We start from the raw sequence: 20,946 nt of genomic DNA on the forward strand, positions 1-20,946 counted from the left end.
CTAGTATGTATGTTGTCTAGTATCTAGTATGTATGTTGTCTAGTATCTAGTATGTACAGTATGTCTAGTTAGTATCTAGTATGCATGTTGTCTAGTATCTAGTATGTACAGTATGTCTAGTATCTAGTATGTTGTCTAGTATGTACAGTATGTCTAGTATCTAGTATGTTGTCTAGTATGTATGTTGTCTAGTATCTAGTATGTATGTTGTCTAGTATCTAGTATGTATGTTGTCTAGTATCTAGTATGTATGTTGTCTAGTATCTAGTATGTACAGTATGTCTAGTATCTAGTATGTACAGTATGTCTAGTATCTAGTATGTATTTGGTGGTGGACCCGTCCAATTTGGTTTATGTTTGGATCACAGATTGGTCCTTTACATCCAGGGTCTGGGTAAACAGACCTTTGATTTAATAACATACTAATTTTATATTACAAAGTAAGTAGGCTGTTTCGAGACAATGATGAGCCTGATACTTACAGATATAGAATGGGAGCAGATGGAGATTATTCTAGTGGTAGAGATGTCAGCTGACTGCTCCAAATCCTGCAGAACTGTACATGTCAACAGTGCCATCTAGTGGATGATTGTAGTTACTGCACAATATGTGGTTATTTTTCAGAAGAACATGTGAGGGGCACTCGGCCAAGTAAATAATACATCCCATTCATTAACACAAATTATTAATTGCATCCTCTCTGTTTATATAGATTTTTAAGGGAAAACTAAATGGAAATTATACTTTCCATCCCTACTGTCCTTCTTGTTCAAAGGAAAAGTCCAAAGTCAAATTTAAAGGCAGCGGTGGCCCAAAGGCTTAGAGAAGCGGGCTTGAGGCCTGCAGTTTGTGGGTTCAATTCCCCGGCCAGGGGACATGAATGAATACTCTCTCCCCTCCCTCAACACTCCCACTGTTGCGGTGCCCTTGAGCAAGGCACATAACCCCCAACAAGACTGTGGTTGTACTTTGCTCCCAGCTCCCAGGTGTGAATGTGTGTAATCTGTGTATCAGAACACAGTTCCAAAGAGTCAACAGCACCATCTTGTGGCAGCTCTTAAAGAGCAGGACTGGAGTAAAGTTCACCTAAGTAGTCAAGTCAAGAGTTTTATTTGTCACGGCATACAAGCATACAGTGAAATGCGGGGGGTCATGCCCGCAGCGATTGTGCAATAATAATACAATAATACAAGTAATAAGAATAGGATGAGAATAAGACATTTGTGCAATAATACAAGTAATAAGAATAAGACATAACAGGTATAATGTACATACGTTTACAAAAAGCATGGTAAGACATGCTAAGGTCCTGCGATAGTGCCATGCACTGTTAGCTACGGATGAGGCACTGGGTCTTATGTACACTACTATACAATGCTATACTATACAATCTACAGTTGTACTATGTGTCCTTATGCTAGCTTGCTATATCCATCTGTTTACTATACAAGAACCACTCCCGTTCTTGTTTTTAAAGTGACCTTTTCATTGTGCACCGTTTAAAGTGACCGTTGAGTGTGAGCGTGTGCAGCATGTGTGTGTGTGTGTGTTCATGCTAAAGTGACTGCTAGTGTGTGAGTGTATACAGTGTGTGTGTTGTGTGTGTGCTCATGTGTGCTTGTGTGTGGAGAGTTCAGTGTTCAAAACTCTGATGGCCTGGGGGAAGAAGCTGAGCCGAAGTCTCTCTGTCCTAGTTGCTGGTGTTCGCAGGCGTTTGCCTGACCGCAGCAGCTTGAACAGGCTGTTGTTGGGGTGGTGAGGGTCTTTCATTATTCTGCAGGCTCTGGATTTGCACCTCTTGTTGTATAAGACCTGCAGGGGTGGTAGTGCAATACCCGTAGTACGCTCAGCTGAGCGCACCACTCTCTGTAGGGCCTTCTTGTCCTGTGCCTTGCTGTTTCCATACCAGGCAGTGATGTTTCCAGTCAAGATGCTCTCTACAGCTCCGGAGTAGAAGGACTGGAGTATCTTCCCTGATACTCTGAACTTCCTTAACTGTCTCAGGTGGTAGAAGCGCTGCTTCGCCTTCTTCACGACTGAGTCTATGTGTGTTGTCCATGTCAGGTCCTCTGAGATGTGGACCCCCAGGTACTTGAAGCTGCTCACCCTGTCCACGGTAGCCCTGTTTATCCTCAGTGGTGTGTGTGTCCCCTGCTGTGTTCTCCTAAAATCCACGATCGGTTTTACCAATGTTCAGGAGCAGGCTGTTGTCCTGACACCAGCGTTCCAGTACCTCAACCTCCTCCCGGTAGGCCTTCTCGTCGTTGTCAGATATCAGCCCCACCACCACTGTGTCGTAAGGACATAGAGAGTGGCTGTGATTCATTTGTGGCAACAATTAATAAGATAAGATAAGATATTCCTTTATTGATCCCCTTGGGGAAATTCAGGCATCATAGCAGCATGGGGGAACGGGGGGGGGGGGGGGTACAGGTAGTAAAAACAACACAAGCAGTGTAAACAAATAGGTCAATATAATTTACTATCTAACTAACTGAAATATATATTCACAGTATTCACAGTGTCACATAAGGTGCAGTATGCATAAGGTAGTGTTATAATTTACTATCTAACTCAGTGGTTCCCAAAGTCGGGGTCGCGACCCAAAGGTGGGCCGCGAGCAGCCACGGGTGGGCCGCGAGATGATTTAAAAAAAATAAAAAAAAAAAATTTTTTTTTTTTTTTTTTTTTTTTTTTTTTGTCAGGCCACTGAACTTAGAAGCAGGCCAGGACAGTGTTTCTAGTTGTATTCTAAAATTCTATTCTATTGTATTCTAAAATGTGACTATATGGTTTTATATTAACTTAATAAATAAACAAAAACGAAAAATCTACTTATTTCAACGAACATTTCAAACTAAATAACAGATTATGCACATAAAACGCTGAAAACAACCGAAGCAACAATAGTATTTTAATGAGGCTATTATTATTATCATTATTATTTTGCAACAAGTTAGCCCTCTCATAAATAGCACATATAAATGAATAACTAACTTGAACTAACTTAATAGGATTGAAGTGATATTTGGCTTAAAAAATCGGTCGCCTGGCAAAAAAAAAAAAAAAAAAAGCCAGACGATGTGCATTGGGCCGCGGCTCTCTGACGCCTTATTTTCTGGGCCCCGGCCTGAAAAGTTTGGGAACCCCTGCTAACTGAAATATACATTATTCACAGTATCACAGTATCCACATAAGGTACAGTATGCCTAAGGTAGTGTTATTGTCCTCCTTGGGTTCCTATTAGTTCTAGGTCGATGTCTGGCAGCAGTCCCTGCCCACTGTTGTGGAGCCTGATGGCCGCTGGTATGAAGGACTGTCCGAGGCGGTTAGTTGAGTGTCGGGGGGGTATGAGTCTGTGGCTGAACATGCTTCTCATCTTGACTAGCTCGTCGTAGAGAGGGTGGGAGGGGTTCTCCAGGATGGCAGCCAGCTTCCTTCTCATCCCCCTCTCTGCCATCACCTCTAGTCTAGGTAGCTCGACTCCCACCACGGAGCTAGCCTTCCTCACCAGCTTGTTGATCTTGTTGGTGTCCCTTGAGTTGATGTAGCCTCCCCAGCATGCCACAGCATAGAAGAGGACGCTGGCCACTACAGACTGGTCAAATGACTGCAGCAGTCTATTGCACACGTTGAAGGACCTGAGTCTCCTCAGGAAGAACAGCCTGCTCTGTCCCTTCCTGTAGAGCAGTGGTTCCCAACCTTTTTTCCCCCAGGGACCCCCAAACATCTCTGATGAAATTCGCGGACCCCCTCCTAATAAGATACCATAAAATACTTTTTTTTTTTTCATTTTAATAACAAACTGCTTATACACAGGCATATGCATCACAATTAGACCCACTATGCTTCTTTGACTTGTGCCTTCAATCAACAAATCTCATCTTGCACCATATGCATTTCAAAATGTTTGGCCAATATTCAAATCCTGTATTCATCCTCTCAAATCAGGCCCTAATGGTGAACGGTTTGCATTTATGGAACAAATCAATGCAACAAATTAAACTAAATATGAGACAGGAAATTCCAATCAGTAGCAGAGAGAATCTGTCCTAGCTGGGTTTAATACCTTTTTTTGTCATTTTAATAACAAACTGCTTATACACAGGCATATGCATCACAATTAGACCCACTATGCTTCTTTAACTTGTGCCTTCAATCAACAAATCTCATCTTGCACCATATGCATTTCAAAATGTTTGGCCAATATTCAAATCCTGTATTCATCCTCTCAAATCAGTCCCTAATGGTGAACGGTTTGCATTTATGGAACAAATCAATGCAACAAATTAAACTAAATATGAGACAGGAAATTCCAATCAGTAGCAGAGAGAATCTGTCCTAGCTGGGTTTAATACCTTTTTTTTGTCATTTTAATAACAAACTGCTTATACACAGGCATATGCATCATAATTAGACCCACTATGCTTCTTTGACTTGTGCCTTCAATCAACAAATCTAATCTTGCACCATATGTATTTCAAAATTTTGGCCAATATTCAAATCCTGTATTCATCCTCTCAAATCAGGCCCTAATGGTGAACGGTTTGCATTTATGTTGAATGAAGTAAGAATCCACTGCAGTAAAAATATCGTCACCTCGAGTGGTGGTAGTAAGGTTGACTGACATGAGAATGTCCTGCTTCAGATCCTCATTTTCGATATATTGCACATAAACGATGAGCACAGCCTCGTCTGCGACAGTTGTAGTTTCATCAAGTTGTATGGCAAATGGACCCTTTCTAAGCTTTTCTGACAGCTGCTGCTCGCAATCACTTGACATCTTATCAATTCGGTCTTTCACTACATTGTTCGAGAGTGGTACTGATTTTAGTTTATCCGCCACCTGTGGGCCGCACAGTTTCTAAACCATTTTGATGCAGGCTGGTTTGATGAGCTGCTCGCCAATATTGTGCGGTTTCTTTGCTTTTGCAATTAAAAGCGAACACTCAAAGGAGGCTTCGGTAGCCTTCTGTAAATCACTGCCACCCCTGCTCCACGCTACTCTAACATCAACAGGCTTGTTCGCCTTGAGAGACTGTTCTTTCCTCCGAAAAAAGTCCGGATCCTTCCCAACGGTTTCTGGGTGCTTAGACGCCTGATGTCTCTTCAGCTTGCTGGGCTTCAGGCTCGAGTTTGCCAACTTTTCTCCACAAATAACACACTCAGGTTGTTTGTCTGGTCCCTCAGTGAAGCCCATGGTGATGTAATTTTCGCGATTGCTGTAGGTCCTAACTTTTTTTGCAGATGAGCTGCCGTCATCTCCTTTTCGTTTGTCACACATTTTCGCCTCTGGCGACTGACTGCAGACGAGCCGAGAAAGTTAACTAGTGTGCTAGGCTAGCTACAGAAAGTGATACAGTCAACTGATTCGCGTTTTAGCGGCTACCCGGTAGCCTACTGTTAACGTTCAAAAATCATGTCTAGATGTTTATTTATTTATCTTTATTTTTTATTGTAGTGGAGAGACTATTCATGCTTCTGATGATAAAAATATGCTAATTAAATATTTCTCTGAAAGAAAAAAAAAAGAAAAAAAATTAAAAAAAAAAAAGAAAAAAGACCTCAAATCATCTGTGGTCTGGCGGACCCCCTGCGCCCCCTGGCGGACCCCCAGGGGGTCCGCGGACCCCAGGTTGGGAATCACTGCTGTAGAGGGCCTCTGTGTTATCCGACCAGTCCAGTTTATTGTTCAGGTGTACCCCAAGGAACTTATATGACTCCACCACCTCCACCTCCTCCCCTCGGATGGTGATGGGAATCGGGGGGGGCCTCTTCTTGCCCCTCCGGAAGTCCACCACCAGCTCCTTTGTGTCCTCCTTTATGTCCTCCTTTACCAAGATGAGGAGTCAAAGAGAAGAAAGAAGGACACGTTGCCCTGGTTGAATGATGAATGTAGGAGACAGATGAAAGAAAGAGACCTTCTGGTCAAAACATTTCTGAATTCTGGCCTGACAGACGGACAGAAATTCACTTCAATGAGGAATAAAGTAATAAATACTATGCGAATGGCCAAAGCAAATTATTTTATGGACATGATCAAAGATGCTAAATGGAATGGTAAGATAATTTGGCAACATATTAATAAACAAATTGGTAGACAAAACAAAGCAACAAAGAATTAGAACTCAAAATTAATAATGAATGAGTGAAAACCCCACTGACTATAGCCACCCAATTAAATGGTTTCTTTTTGGATTCTGTCCAGGGGATAACACAGTGTTTTACCCCATCTGATGCCATCCATAGTACTATTAATCATGCACAGCCTATTTTTTATTTAGAGGAAATAACAGAGTTGGAGGTGACCAATATTATTGCAGGTTGAAAAAACCCTCATCTCTGAACTCGGCAGAATCTGCACCTGGCTCGTTGATAACAAACTATCATTACACCTGGGTAAAACAGAGTCCATTCTCTTCGGATCAAATAACAAACTTAGCAAGGCCGACGGCTTCTCTGTTACAGTAGGTGACAAAGGTCAGTGAATTCCACCACCACAACACCAGAGGGAGTTCCACAAATCATGTTCAACCCAGATTCGGCTCAAACAAGGGACTAAACACGTTTCGCAACTATGCCACAACAATGTGGAACGCCCTACCCACAGCCGTAAAATAATGTGAATTCCTACCCACATTCAAAACCGCTCTTAAAGAGCACCTACGGGAGACTGCAATTCGAAACTGGCCCCCATAAATGTCTAAACCCCCCCTCCGACCCACCCACCCACCCCCTCCTAATGTACAGTTCCCTCCCCCTCGTATGTATATATTTACTGTTAGGATCTCTGTTTAACAGTACTGTATATTTGCATATCTTGTATGTCACAAATGTAACAGTACTGCATATCTGTATGTCATGTATGTCATAAATGTCATGATTAGTTTAGATTAGATTAGATTTTTATATCTGTATATTGTGTATGACATAAATGTCTATATGAATTGAAAATGGGGGACCCTGATGTAAACAAGACGAAAGTCTTTCTCTGGTCTGCACCCCCTTGTACCCATTCTGCAATCTGGTAATAACGTTTTCAATCAATCAATCTCTCTGTGTGTCCTCAGGGTCTGAGAATCGTCTTCACGAATGCGTCTCGCCTGGTCTTCCGTCTGAGTGGGAGTGGGTGCGGGGCGGGGGCCACCATACACATCTATGCTGAGAGCTTCGAGAGAGACCCCGAGAGACACAACAGAGAGACACAGGTATGTAGTCTGTCTGTCTGTGTCTGTCTGTCTGTCTGCCTGTCTGTCTGTCTGTCTGTCTGTGTCTGTCTGTGTCTGTCTGCCTGTCTGTCTGTGTCTGTGTGTCTGTCTGTGTCTGTCTGTCTGTGTCTGTCTGTCTGCCTGTCTGTCTGTGTGTATGTCTGTGTCTGTCTGTGTCTGTCTGTCTGTGTCTGTCTGTGTCTGTCTGCCTGTCTGTCTGTGTCTGTCTGTCTGTCTGTGTCTGTCTGTCTGTGTCTGTCTGCCTGTCTGTCTGTGTCTGTGTGTCTGTCTGTGTCTGTCTGTCTGTGTCTGTCTGTCTGCCTGTCTGTCTGTGTGTATGTCTGTGTCTGTCTGTGTCTGTCTGTCTGTGTCTGTCTGTGTATGTCTGCCTGTCTGTCTGTGTCTGTGTGTCTGTCTGTGTCTGTCTGTGTCTGCCTGTCTGTCTGTGTCTGTCTGTCTGTCTGTGTCTGTCTGTCTGTCTGTGTCTGTCTGCCTGTCTGTCTGTCTGTTTGTCTGTCTGTCTGTTGTCTCTGTATGTCTGTCTGTCTCTCTGTGTCTGTCTGTCTGTCTGTGTCTGTCTGTCTGTCTGTCTGTCTGTCTGTGTCTGTCTGTCTGTGTCTGTCTGCCTGTCTGTGTGTCTGTCTGTCTGTTTGTCTGTCTGTGTCTGTCTGTCTGTCTGTCCGTCTGTCTGTTGTCTCTGTCAGTCCATCTGTCTGTCTTTTGGTCTGTTTGTAAAATTGCCTTACACTCTCTCTCTCTCTCTCTCTCTCTCTCTCTCTCTCTCTCTCTCTCTCTCTCTCTCTCTCTCTCTCTCTCTCTCTCTGTCTCTCTCTCTCTCTCTCTCTTTCTCTCTCTCTGTCCCTCTCTCTCTCTGTATTAGCTGGAGTGTGTGTGTGTGTGTGTGTGTGTGTGTGTGTGTGTGTGTGTGTGTGTGTGTGTGTGTGTGTGTGTGTGTGTTAAATTAATTTTCTATTCTTTTGATGTGTCAGAACAGAACTTATGACCGCTACCTTGTCATAAGACCTGTGTCAATGCGTTGGTTATTGGACTGATAACAAACAGCAGTCATATTTTTTTTTCTTTTTTAATCCTCTTTTTCTCATCCCAATTTAGTCGTTATGCCAATTCCCCCCCTCCCCTACCTGGTCGTTGTGCGCATGTTCCTCCTACTGGTCGGTACAAGGGAACCCTGAAGTCTACCATATGCTTCCTCTGACACATGTGGAGACAGCCAGTGGCTCTCTTTTCACCTGGCAGCGAGGACTCTCATTGGTGAAGCGTAACGCGTGGGAGGTCACGCTGCCTTCACCATTTCTTGCCTTTCGCTGAGCAGGAGCCCAGACCTGACCTGTAGGCGTCGCTGTCCACAACGCCAGATTACCACCCTCGACTTCCCTTCCGCTAACTCAGCCAAACGAGTTAGTATGACGATCTGCCCAAGCCGCAGGGCAATGCTGACTCCGGGAGTCGAGACCGCAGCCTCTTGCATTGGTGACGAGCGCAATCTCCGCTATGCCATCCGACCACCCCAGCAGTCATATTTTTTAAAGATTCCATTCCAACAGTGATGTGATGTAAGAGGGAGGTTTACCAATAAGCACTTTAAAGAATAAACAAAATACCAACGATAGTTACGCCTTTCAACCAGAGAAGGCCATCCAACCTTTTCATAAAGGACACAGTGGTGGGTACCTGTCACCAGTAATAACTCTGAGGGCAGAATGATAGACAGAGTCCAGCGGTTTAAGAGTTGAACGATATCTTCGATGCCGCTGTGGAGTGTACTTCCAGTTAATCGCTCGGTCAGCCGTCTCGTGACGCCAGACGCCTGGAAAAGAACCCTAACCCTAAGAACCCTAACCCTGGAAAAGAATGAGATGCAATGGTTGCTTCGCACACAGGAATGACGCAAGCTATGCGGTTAGAAGGAACATGGGGTATTTGATTGGTATTTGACCGTCTGATCTTTAAGTGATTAATAGTAAAAACAATCCATACAAAGTACATGTAGGATAAATGAGCTTGGCTGAGAGGAGTGCTCTCATCCTGGCCAGCTAGGAGACCCTGACACTTTTATTTTTGCTCTGGAAATAATTTAAAGGAACTAGCTGAATATATCGTGTATGAAATGACAAAGCAAAAAAATGGTTTGATGTAAATAAGCTATCACTGAATCTGAAAAAAACAAAGTTTATGATTTTTGGCAATCGAAAACTAAATGAAAATATAGTACTGACCATAGATGGAGTTGATATAGAGAGAATTTAGTTTTCTTGGTGTAATTATGGATGATAAATTAACATGGAAATCTCACATAGCAAAAGATGTCCAAGAGTATTTTTGTTATGAATAAAGTAAAGGATGTGTTAGAGCAGGGCTATTCAACTGGCGGCCCGCGGGCCAGATCCGGCCCGCGGGATGATTCTGACCGGCCCGCCAAAGATTACACGATAATAATAAAAAAAAAATTAAATTTAAAATAATATCTTTTTTTTTTTTTTTTTTTTTTTTTTTTTTTTTTTGTGTCAACGTTAACACGCACAATTGAGCCTAAAGTCACTCAATTAATGACAGATTTCATTGATAAATTGAGGGAAAACTTTGCAAGTCGATTTGATGAATTTGACATGTCCAGAGAATTGATGCATTTTGTGAGCAACCCATTTGCCAATGTAGCTGCTATTTCCACAAAAGGACAAGAGTTCCTTGCATCACTTCACATTGATGAAGGTCTCCTGCAACTTGAAATAATTGACATGCAAGCATCATCTGCTCTGAAGCAGGCACTTGAGAATGAATCCACCACAACATTTTGGATAAAGTGTATTCATGTCAAGACATTCCCCAAAATAAAAACGCTGGCAATATCTGTGCTAACAATGTTTGGCTCAACATACACCTGTGAATCCAGTTTCTCTCACATGAATGCCATTAAAACAAGCAACGTGCCTCCTTGACAAATGAGCATTTGCATCACTGTTTGCGGGTAGCCCTCACTTCCTATGAACCCTCTTTCTCTGCCATTGCCCAGTCAAAGAAGTGCAATCGCTCTCATTAGATGTGTGTATGTAGGCTAGGCCTGTCTGCCCCCCACCCCCTGATGTTTGAGAGTTAAGAGTGGACAATAAGTGCTAATAAGATGCTGTGATTTGCTGTTGTTGCACAGTCATGAAGCACTTTTTCATAAGCTCAGCTGCACTATAAATGTGTTTTTTTGTTCAAGTGTTAGAATGTTCAGATGCACATCATGCACTTGTTTGTTTTTTATTTTATTTTTATATTGAAATGTTGAAGAGGAGATGTTGCAGTTGTTGCACAGTCATAAATGAAGCACTTTCTGCAGGAGATGTTGCAGATGTGGCACATAAATGAAGCACTTTTTTTGAAAAGTATACTACTTTTGCAATGTAGTTAAATAAAAGTTGTGAAAATGTGGTTGCGTGTTGTGTCAAGTGTACATATATTCATAGCACGGGGAGGCGCCGTGGCAGTCCGGCCCCTGGCCCCTTGGGTTTCTGACAATGTGGCCCCCTGAACAATTTAGTTGAATAGCCCTGTGTTAGAGTATGAGGCAATGAGAACACTCTACTGTTCACTCATCTCACCTTATCTCAGTTATTGTGTTGAAGTATGGGGGAATACTTATGGGACCAATATAAAACCATTATATTATACTACAGAAGAGGGCTGTAAGAATCACACATAAAGTGAATTATCGAGAACACACATTATTTATTAAATCTAGAATAATTAAACTTGAAGACATGGTTAAGTTTCAAACAATGTTAATTATGTTTAGGGCAAGTGTTACGAAGGATCAGATTAAACCGAATATATATATTTATTTATGGATATATATTGAATAGTATTTGTATGTCGTTTGATATCCCTTGTATATTCCTTGTACATATACACGGAATATCCCTTTAGCCTACTATAGCCCATAATAGTTCGTTCTCCCATTGGGCAGCGCCCACCAGGCGCCAGTGACTTACCCCCCAGAGCCGCCTTGAAAGCTACCGACAGGACTTGTCTCAACATGCCCGCTTCTGCCCAGGGCTACGAGACAGTGAGCAGGCTGGCACTTGATTATCCCCCGTACATATAAATATGGCGCGGCGAATACAGAACTTCCCTTTCAGTTCGCCCCTTTTCAGTTCGAGTTGAAGTTCAGTCTTGTTCAGTTACCCAAGTGACGTCTCACCCACTATGCAACGTGCGGTAGAGTAGGGCTCGTATTGCCTCAAATAGAGTCGTGTTATCCTACTACGTTTGTTCAACGTATCGTTCGCTATTTACTAGTAAGCCTTCATTACGAGTCAAAGACCACGTGAAGTGGGTAATTGTGTGTCTACATAGAGCACTTATTGCCGCGTGCTAATAGGATAGTAACGTCAAGTTCAACCGTGGACCACCGCGCACCGGAGGATCTCCCCGGCGCCAGCAGAGCCACTTTCCGGCAGGATTACTATTATTATTCTTCATTGCTTTGACTGTGGCTGCTGGAGCAGAGAACCGTCTACCCCGCTGCTGTGTGGGATCTACCGTGAGGACATCATTCGAGCCCGTCTCAAGGAGAGACTCCACGGCTTCATCTGTGCGGCGCGCACACTGGGAGTACCGCTGCCTTTCCCCGCTGAGCCAGGGAGCAATATACCGTCTCCAGGTGCCTATTGAAGCTCCCTGTGGAACCCTTGACTTTGTATAGAGCATTGCCTCCCTCTGCTGGCTTACAACCGGTAGTAAACCCCCTTCCCAGAGTACCATAGATATAATTCTTAATATTCATTATTGACTTGCCTACGCACATTCTTTGCCTTATAAGCGCATCTAAGTAATGTAATATAATATTCTTGCTGTAATAAATATTCTAAACGAGTATTTGTGTGGAAACCGTTTCATTGTGGAGGAGTTCTCATCTGATATACTTGTGTACGGTATGGCCAGTAATGTACATAAGACGGTAGTGGTTTAATGATACCATACTTGATTAATACAGTCAGGGAATTGTACCCCTCAGTTACAATTGGTCCTTCGAGCCGGAGATAATAATTAGCGTAATATTAATATAATATTAATATTGACATGGCCGATGACGAACACTCCACAAACGGTTCTCCTAAGCTAGATCGCCCGCAGCGCAGACGGCAGCCACCTCCCTATCTAGAGGCATACGCTGTCAGTCCAATACCTAGCTTTAAAGGGAACTTAAATACGGATAAAATAACTAAAGCGGATAGTAAAATTATGTCCGACCCTATCAACCAGGCTACCCCGCCAACAGAGGCCCTAGTGGGTTCTAATGTAACTGACCAAACTCACGTGGGGACCAGGAGGGAACTGACACGACTTTATCCCCAGACAACGCCGACGAGGTAGTCTCCGGAGCGCTCCAGGATAAAGAAAGCCCTCCCGGGATGGAACCCGACCCACCACAAGAAGAGACGCGCACCCAGGAGATGGATCTCCTCGGTACGCAACAGGAGAACGGGTCTCCAACAAGTACTGCCGGGAGCCGATCGCCCCGAACGGCGTCTTCCCCCAGCGCGGTGGACAAGATGCTGGCGCAAGCACTCATCGCCACCCTGGCAGCCTCCACCGAACGCGATCGACTTCAAGCGCAACGGACGCGCGAGCGCGAACATTTTGCAGGCGAGCGAGATCGCTTCCAGGCGCAACAAAGGAGTGAAGACGACCGCATAAGACTGGAGACCAGACGCCTCCAGACAGAAGAGAACATTGAGAGAAGCCGCGCCGATGCACAGCACGCCGCCGCCAATGCACAGCACGCCGCCGCCAATGCACAGCGCGACGTCGCAAATGCCCAGCGCGACGCCGCCCATGCACAGCGCGACACCGCCCAGGCCAGCGCCAATGCGCAGCGCGACGCCGCCAATGCCCAGCGCGAAGCAGCGCGCGACGCAGCCCATGCCCAGCGCGAGGCAGAGCGCGACCGGCTGCAGGCGGAGCTGATGGACAAACTGGTTGCCATGGCGACACCCCCTCACTCCGCACGGAGCTCTCAGAGATCGTCAAGACATGGGTCTAGGACACATTCCCCTACCCGACGAAGCGACCCGGGACCCCGCCAACAGGAGGATCCTGTCCACGTCTCCGAACCCACTCCCCGGCCGGTCCATACGAGACCCAGCAACCGGGAAGAACCGGACCACGCCGAGAGACTGAACAGAAGACTCCAGGTCCTAGCAGAGGGAGAGGAGGAGGAAGAGGAGGAATGTCAAGCCGACCAGCAGCAACGTACTCTGGCCCAGGAGGTCCAGTACAGCCCAGAAGTTAGCCCCGAGGCCCTGCGCTACAAACCCCCGACTCCACTCACGGGTGAGTTTGACGCACCGTCAGCCCCGAGGAACAGCACCTGGGTACCCGACCTTCGGTACCCACCAAGTACCAGCCCAAGACGACACGCAAGAGGAGACTCGCCTAGGAGGCCTCTTCCCCAACGCTCACCGATGTGCCAGTCATCCATGGCATCGTACCTTGGCACACCGACGTTTCCAGACTTCACCCATGAGAACCGAGCACAGTACACGGAGCTACGGATGTGCTTAGAGACAATGATGGTTGATGTAGCTGATGAACGCCACAAGTATGCTACCCTATTGAAGCACCTCAAGGTGCCCCGAGCGCACAATATAGCGCTGGCCTATGCCAACTCTACTACCCCATACACAGCGGCTCTAGCAGCACTCGACCAACGTTATGGACGCGTATGGGACTATGTGATACAGGAGATAAGAGACATTGACCGTCTCCCCCCAGCCAGAGACAACAGAGCGCTAGATGACCTGTCTATCAAGGTACAGTCCCTGGTAGGGATGCTGGGGTCCCAAAAGGAAAAGGGTATCTACGAACTGTACGCTAACTCTAACGTAGAGAGGATATTAGAGAAGCTCCCTCCCGCCCGACAAGAGCGCTTCAGGCGGCAGAGAGACTACCGCGACCCCAGCGGTCCAGAGGCATCCCTCCTAGACCTATCTGAGTTCCTCGCCAGAGAGGTCAGTAGCCTACGACTCGACGCGTTCGTATGGAGTGGACCAAGCCCAAGACTCGGACCTCGGGGACAAACGGATAACCGCCGGTTGGTGACCGTTATGCACCAAGCCGAATCAGTACCACACAAGAACCACAACACCCCCTCGACGAAAGAGGACCAGTGGAAGATTGAGTGCCAGTACTGTGAGGGAGAACATCGGCTGTACCAATGCGACACCTTCGGGAAACTGACCACGGACGAGGTGAGTCAGTGGACCAAGGACCACCGCCGCTGCTTCCGCTGCGCGCGCAGCCACCTAGCAGCTGAGTGCCGCCTGAAAAAGAAGTGCAGCAGGTGCGGTGGCACCCACTTGGAGGTCCTGCATGACATCAACAGGCGTCAGCCAGGACAACAGAGTGGGCCCGTCGCGGTGATGTACCATGCCGAGGCGGTGGCACCAGTACCGAAGAGCCACCAGACCGCTCCCTACTGTACCTACTGCGATGGCGGACACTGGCTGGCACAGTGCGCCGAATATAAGACACTGAACCCCGTCCAAGTGGACCAGTGGCGTGAGGCGGCCCAGGCGGGCGCCGCTTACCACGCAGGGGCGGCCCAGGCGGGCGCCGCTTACCGCGCAGCACGGTGCGGAGCCCACCAGAAGGTCCAAGACAACCAACCAACAGGAGTGCTCCACATTGACCAGCATAGCGGGACCCCCCGTGTGCTCCTCAAAGTGGTCAGAGTGCTCCTGAGCTACGAGGACAAGGTCCTGGACACTTACGCCGTCCTGGACGATGGGTCTGAAAAGACTCTCCTCCTCGCTTCCGCAGCAGCCCAGTTGGGCCTGCGGGGTGTCAAAGATACCATGACCATACGCACCATCAGAAGGGACCAGAAGACCATAAAGGGTGAAAGGGTCTCCTTCAAGATAGCAGCGGTGGACCAGCCCGAGAAGCAGTATAGTATAACTAACGTCTTCACTAGCCACGACATAGGCCTGTCTCAGTACACCTACCCCATCCCACAGCTGATGGCTAAGTATGTGCACCTACGTCAACTACCTATACCGCTTATCGACGGCGCCACACCGACCCTGCTCATCGGCTCCGACCACGCGGACCTCATTCTCCCAATTGAGGCGGCCCACGTCGGACCCAAAGGATGCCCAGTCGCGGTTCAGACCCGACTGGGATGGACGCTCCAGGGCCCCCTCTACGGACTTGACAGTCAACCCACGTCTACACGCTGCCTACACACAGAGGCGAGCGTCACCGGCCTCTCCCCCGTACAGCAGAGGCTATTGACATTAAGCGAGAGGCCCGTGAGAGAACCGTGGGCACCAGAGGGAGTTCGGAACTCCACCCCCCTCAGCTGCGCTCCAGACGTAGCTGACCTCGAACCCAGCACCCCAAGCGACTCCCTGACGGGGCGGCCGGGACCGGCCCCTCCTCAGATGGGGTACAGAGCAAACAAGAGAAACAGACGGAGGAGGAGAAAGCACAGCCAAGCACAGATCAAAGCAGTCTCAGGCCCGCTTCCTCCTAAGCCCCCCTTCATCCCGTCCAGTCGTCATGACCATAGACCAGTCACTACCCCGAGCTGCGTGGCCGGCCGGCCGCGTAAGCAAAGTGACCACTGGTGCCGACGGAAAGGTCAGAGTGGCAGAAGTGCTCGGCCAAGGGCGGACCTACAACCGACCCGTGGCGAGGCTGATAGAGTCGCCAAGGCTCCCCGACTCGCTTAATGACGACCATGACCCCTGACTTTGTGACCTGCCTACCCTCACAACGGACATTGAGTAGTGGACAGTGCGGTTAATCTGTCTCTGCTTAGCTAATTAGGTGGGACTAATTAGGGGGGCGGCTGTTACGAAGGATCAGATTAAACCGAATATATATATTTATTTATGGATATATATTGAATAGTATTTGTATGTCGTTTGATATCCCTTGTATATTCCTTGTACATATACACGGAATATCCCTTTAGCCTACTATAGCCCATAATAGTTCGTTCTCCCATTGGGCAGCGCCCACCAGGCGCCAGTGACTTACCCCCCAGAGCCGCCTTGAAAGCTACCGACAGGACTTGTCTCAACATGCCCGCTTCTGCCCAGGGCTACGAGACAGTGAGCAGGCTGGCACTTGATTATCCCCCGTACATATAAATATGGCGCGGCGAATACAGAACTTCCCTTTCAGTTCGCCCCTTTTCAGTTCGAGTTGAAGTTCAGTCTTGTTCAGTTACCCAAGTGACGTCTCACCCACTATGCAACGTGCGGTAGAGTAGGGCTCGTATTGCCTCAAATAGAGTCGTGTTATCCTACTACGTTTGTTCAACGTATCGTTCGCTATTTACTAGTAAGCCTTCATTACGAGTCAAAGACCACGTGAAGTGGGTAATTGTGTGTCTACATAGAGCACTTATTGCCGCGTGCTAATAGGATAGTAACGTCAAGTTCAACCGTGGACCACCGCGCACCGGAGGATCTCCGCGGTGCCAGCAGAGCCACTTTCCGGCAGGATTACTATTATTATTCTTCATTGCTTTGACTGTGGCTGCTGGAGCAGAGAACCGTCTACCCCGCTGCTGTGTGGGATCTACCGTGAGGACATCATTCGAGCCCGTCTCAAGGAGAGACTCCACGGCTTCATCTGTGCGGCGCGCACACTGGGAGTACCGCTGCCTTTCCCCGCTGAGCCAGGGAGCAATATACCGTCTCCAGGTGCCTATTGAAGCTCCCTGTGGAACCCTTGACTTTGTATAGAGCATTGCCTCCCTCTGCTGGCTTACAACCGGTAGTAAACCCCCTTCCCAGAGTACCATAGATATAATTCTTAATATTCATTATTGACTTGCCTACGCACATTCTTTGCCTTATAAGCGCATCTAAGTAATGTAATATAATATTCTTGCTGTAATAAATATTCTAAACGAGTATTTGTGTGGAAACCGTTTCATTGTGGAGGAGTTCTCATCTGATATACTTGTGTACGGTATGGCCAGTAATGTACATAAGACGGTAGTGGTTCAATGATACCATACTTGATTAATACAGTCAGGGAATTGTACCCCTCAGTTACAGCAAGAAATAATACACTTCCAGAAAAAGTACAAAATCTTTTTCATTTAGAACGTGAGTTTAGTAGGAGGAAATTAAATTTTAAACATCAGTTTGCACGTACCACACAAACAGATGTGTCCTTCAGTTATTGGTGTAAAGTTGTGGAATTTTCTCCATAGCGAGCTTAACTTTGAGAGCCAGCCGTGTTTTCCTTTTTACCCCCTTGAATGAATGAATGAATGAAAACTTTATTTAACAGATTGCAGAATGGGTACAATACAGTACGGCTCAATACACACAATTGTTAAGGGAATGCAGACCTGAGAAAGACGTTTGTCTTGTTTACATCAGGGTCGCCCATTTTCAATTCATATAGACATTTATGTCATACACAACATACATTTATGGCATAGGGACATATAGGTATTTAGTACTGATACATTTGTGACATAAACAGTATTCAAATATACAGTACTGTTACCCCTAGATCCTGACAGAGTATATACATATGATGGGGAGGGGACTGTACATTAAGAGGGGGTGGGTGGGTGGGAGAGAAATATACATACGGCGGGGAGGGAATATATACATGCGGTGGGGAGGAGACTGTCTATTAGGAGGTGGTGGGGGTTTGGGGCGTTTACGGTGGCCAGTTTCGAATTGCAGCCTCCCGTAGGTGCTCTTTAAGAGCGGTTTTGAATGTGGGTAGGGATTCACATTCCTTTACAGCTTTGGGTAGGGCGTTCCACATTGATGTGGCATAATTGCAAAACGTGTTTAGTCCCTTGTTTGAGCCGAATCTGGGTTTAACATGATTTGTTGAGCTTCCTCTGGTGTAGTGGTTGTGGTATCCACTGACCTTTGGGAAGTATTTTGACATGTACATGGGTACCTTGGTCGTGTAGTGTATTCTCAGCATCATTCTAAATGAGAGCTTTCTCTCAATGATGTGTCTAGATTAAATAAAGATTGAATGAATTCATGAACAATTATGTGTGCGTGTGCATTAGTTACTCGTGCCTGTCTGTTTCTTTTTTGTTAATTGTGTCTGTGTAAATCTTGATGGGGTACTGTCATTAATTGTGTCTGTGTAAAACTTGATGGGGTACTGTCATTAATTGTGTCTGTGTAAAACTTGATGGGGTACTGTCATTAATTGTGTCTGTGTAAAACTTGATGGGGTACTGTCATTAATTGTGTCTGTGTAAAAGTTGGTTTAAATTTAACATGATTTTAGTGTACTTTCTGAATACATAAAACGTATACTAAAGAATACTTTCAGATTAAATTTTTTACTCAGGATAAAGAAGGACCAAAATGGACACTGCAGTACGCAGGGACACAAGCTAGGTCTCCTCGGGAGCACAGTGTATAATATCCTCAGGGTTAGTGTTAGTGTCTCCTCTGGAGCACGGTGTATAATATCCTCAGGGTTAGTGTTAGTGTCTCCTCTGGAGCACAGTGTATAATATCCTCAGGGTTAGTGTTAGTGTCTCCTCTGGAGCACGGTGTATAATATCCTCAGGGTTAGTGTTAGTGTCTCCTCTGGAGCACGGTGTATAATATCCTCAGGGTTAGTGTTAGTGTCTCCTCTGGAGCACAGTGTATAATATCCTCAGGGTTAGTGTTAGTGTCTCCTCTGGAGCACAGTGTATAATATCCTCAGGGTTAGTGTTAGTGTCTCCTCTGGAGCACAGTGTATAATATCCTCAGGGTTAGTGTTAGTGTCTCCTCTGGAGCACAGTGTATAATATCCTCAGGGTTAGTGTTAGTGTTAGTGTCTCCTCTGGAGCACGGTGTATAATATCCTCAGGGTTAGTGTTAGTGTCTCCTCTGGAGCACGGTGTATAATATCATCAGTGTTAGTGTTAGTGTCTCTAAATATTCATGTGTGCAGGGGAGATACATTTACATTTAACTGATTTTGGCTGAGTAACAATGTTCATCAAAGTGTTCAGACTTGAGTGCTACAGTGTTGAGTGTATGTTAGTATATTAGGAAGAGTGCATGACAGTAAGGTTATTTGTAAAGTCATACATACCAGACAAACAAGACGAATACAAATATTGATTTGAATGAATATTGAATATAACAATTATTGTTGTTGTTGTACAGTAGTATATAAACTGTGTGTGTGTGTTTGCCAGGTGGTGTTGGGTCCTCTCATCGCCATCGCCCTGAAGATCTGCAACATCCATGAGAGAACAGGACGCCGGGGCCCCAACATCATCACCTGAACACACAGGGGCCCCAACATCATCACCTGAACACACAGGGGCCCAACATCATCACCTGAACACACAGGGGCCCCATCATCATCACCTGAACACACAGGGGCCCCATCATCATCACCTGAACACACAGGGGCCCTAACATCATCACCTGAACACACAGGGGCCCCATCATCATCACCTGAACACACAGGGGCCCTAACATCATCACCTGAACACACAGGGGCCCCATCATCATCACCTGAACACACAGGGGCCCTAACATCATCACCTGAACACACAGGGGCCCTAACATCATCACCTGAACACACAGGGGCCCCAACATCATCACCTGAACACACAGGGGCCCAACATCATCACCTGAACACACAGGGGCCCCATCATCATCACCTGAACACACAGGGGCCCCAACATCATCACCTGAACACACAGGGGCCCTAACATCATCACCTGAACACACAGGGGCCCCAACATCATCACCTGAACACACAGGGGCCCCAACATCATCACCTGAACACACAGGGGCCCTAACATCATCACCTGAACACACAGGGGCCCCATCATCATCACCTGAACACACACACCACCCTGAGCCTCTCTCTCTCTCTCCCTCCCTCTCCCTCCCTCTCTCTCTCTCTCTCTCTCTCCCTCTCTCTCTCCCTCCCTCCCTCCCTCCCTCTCATTTTCTGTCTGACTTGTTACATATTTGTTGGCCAATCCATAGAGCCTCTACATGTTATTAGATATTATAGAATGAGAAAACAATGCAATAAGTGAGCATTAAAGCGAAATGAATGTCAAATATGAAGTGCATGTAAGGTTGCCATCGGTCGGTTATTGAAAAGAAACGTGTTCCGAATGTAGAACAAAATTTTACCTGCAGACATAACGGATACTTTTTGTTTGTGCCTTAAGGAAGTTATGGATATGTTTTTTTAAATACTATATTCTATGCAGCATTCACTTTTCCAATAATGTGCATATGCACATACAAACACACACACAAAGTTACACCACTATGCTTTTGTCATTTCATTTCATGCAGGTGTTATTGAACTGTAAAGAGGCCTGACCTGACTGTTGATATCAGAGTGAATTAAAACACTGTTACTAGAATTCTTTGTTTTACGTTAATCATTCTGTCGTGAGGAGGACATGTGATCATTTGATAAAAGGGGCCGACGGGTTCCTTGTCTCGAGAGCCTGTCTGCTGCTGAGGAACCCTGAGGAACCCTGCCCAGATGACGAGACACTATTAGTGTCAGAGGAGAGCAGACCTCGAGTGAACTACAGACACAGAGGAGAGCAGACCTCTAGTGAACTACAGACACAGAGGAGAGCAGACCTCTAGTGAACTACAGACACAGAGGAGACCTCTAGTGAACTACAGACACAGAGGAGAGCAGACCTCTAGTGAACTACAGACACAGAGGAGACCTCTAGTGA

The 20,946-nt window shown here is 46.3% G+C and overlaps 1 protein-coding gene across 1 annotated transcript in view; it reads left to right on the forward strand.

Moving 5' to 3' along the window:
• Positions 1–20,616, forward strand: part of pgm5 (phosphoglucomutase 5) — a 158,858-nt gene extending 138,242 nt beyond the window's left edge. The window contains exons 10-11 of the mRNA XM_084330047.1: positions 7,071–7,208; positions 19,417–20,616. Coding sequence (XP_084186173.1) covers positions 7,071–7,208; positions 19,417–19,506 — 228 coding nt within the window. The 3' untranslated portion in view covers positions 19,507–20,616. The remainder of the gene's footprint in view (positions 1–7,070; positions 7,209–19,416) is intronic.
• Positions 20,617–20,946: the final 330 nt, after the last annotated feature.

Source organism: Notolepis coatsorum (assembly GCF_963971535.1).
Source record: "Notolepis coatsorum genome assembly, chromosome: 15".
NCBI lineage: Eukaryota > Metazoa > Chordata > Actinopteri > Aulopiformes > Paralepididae > Notolepis > Notolepis coatsorum.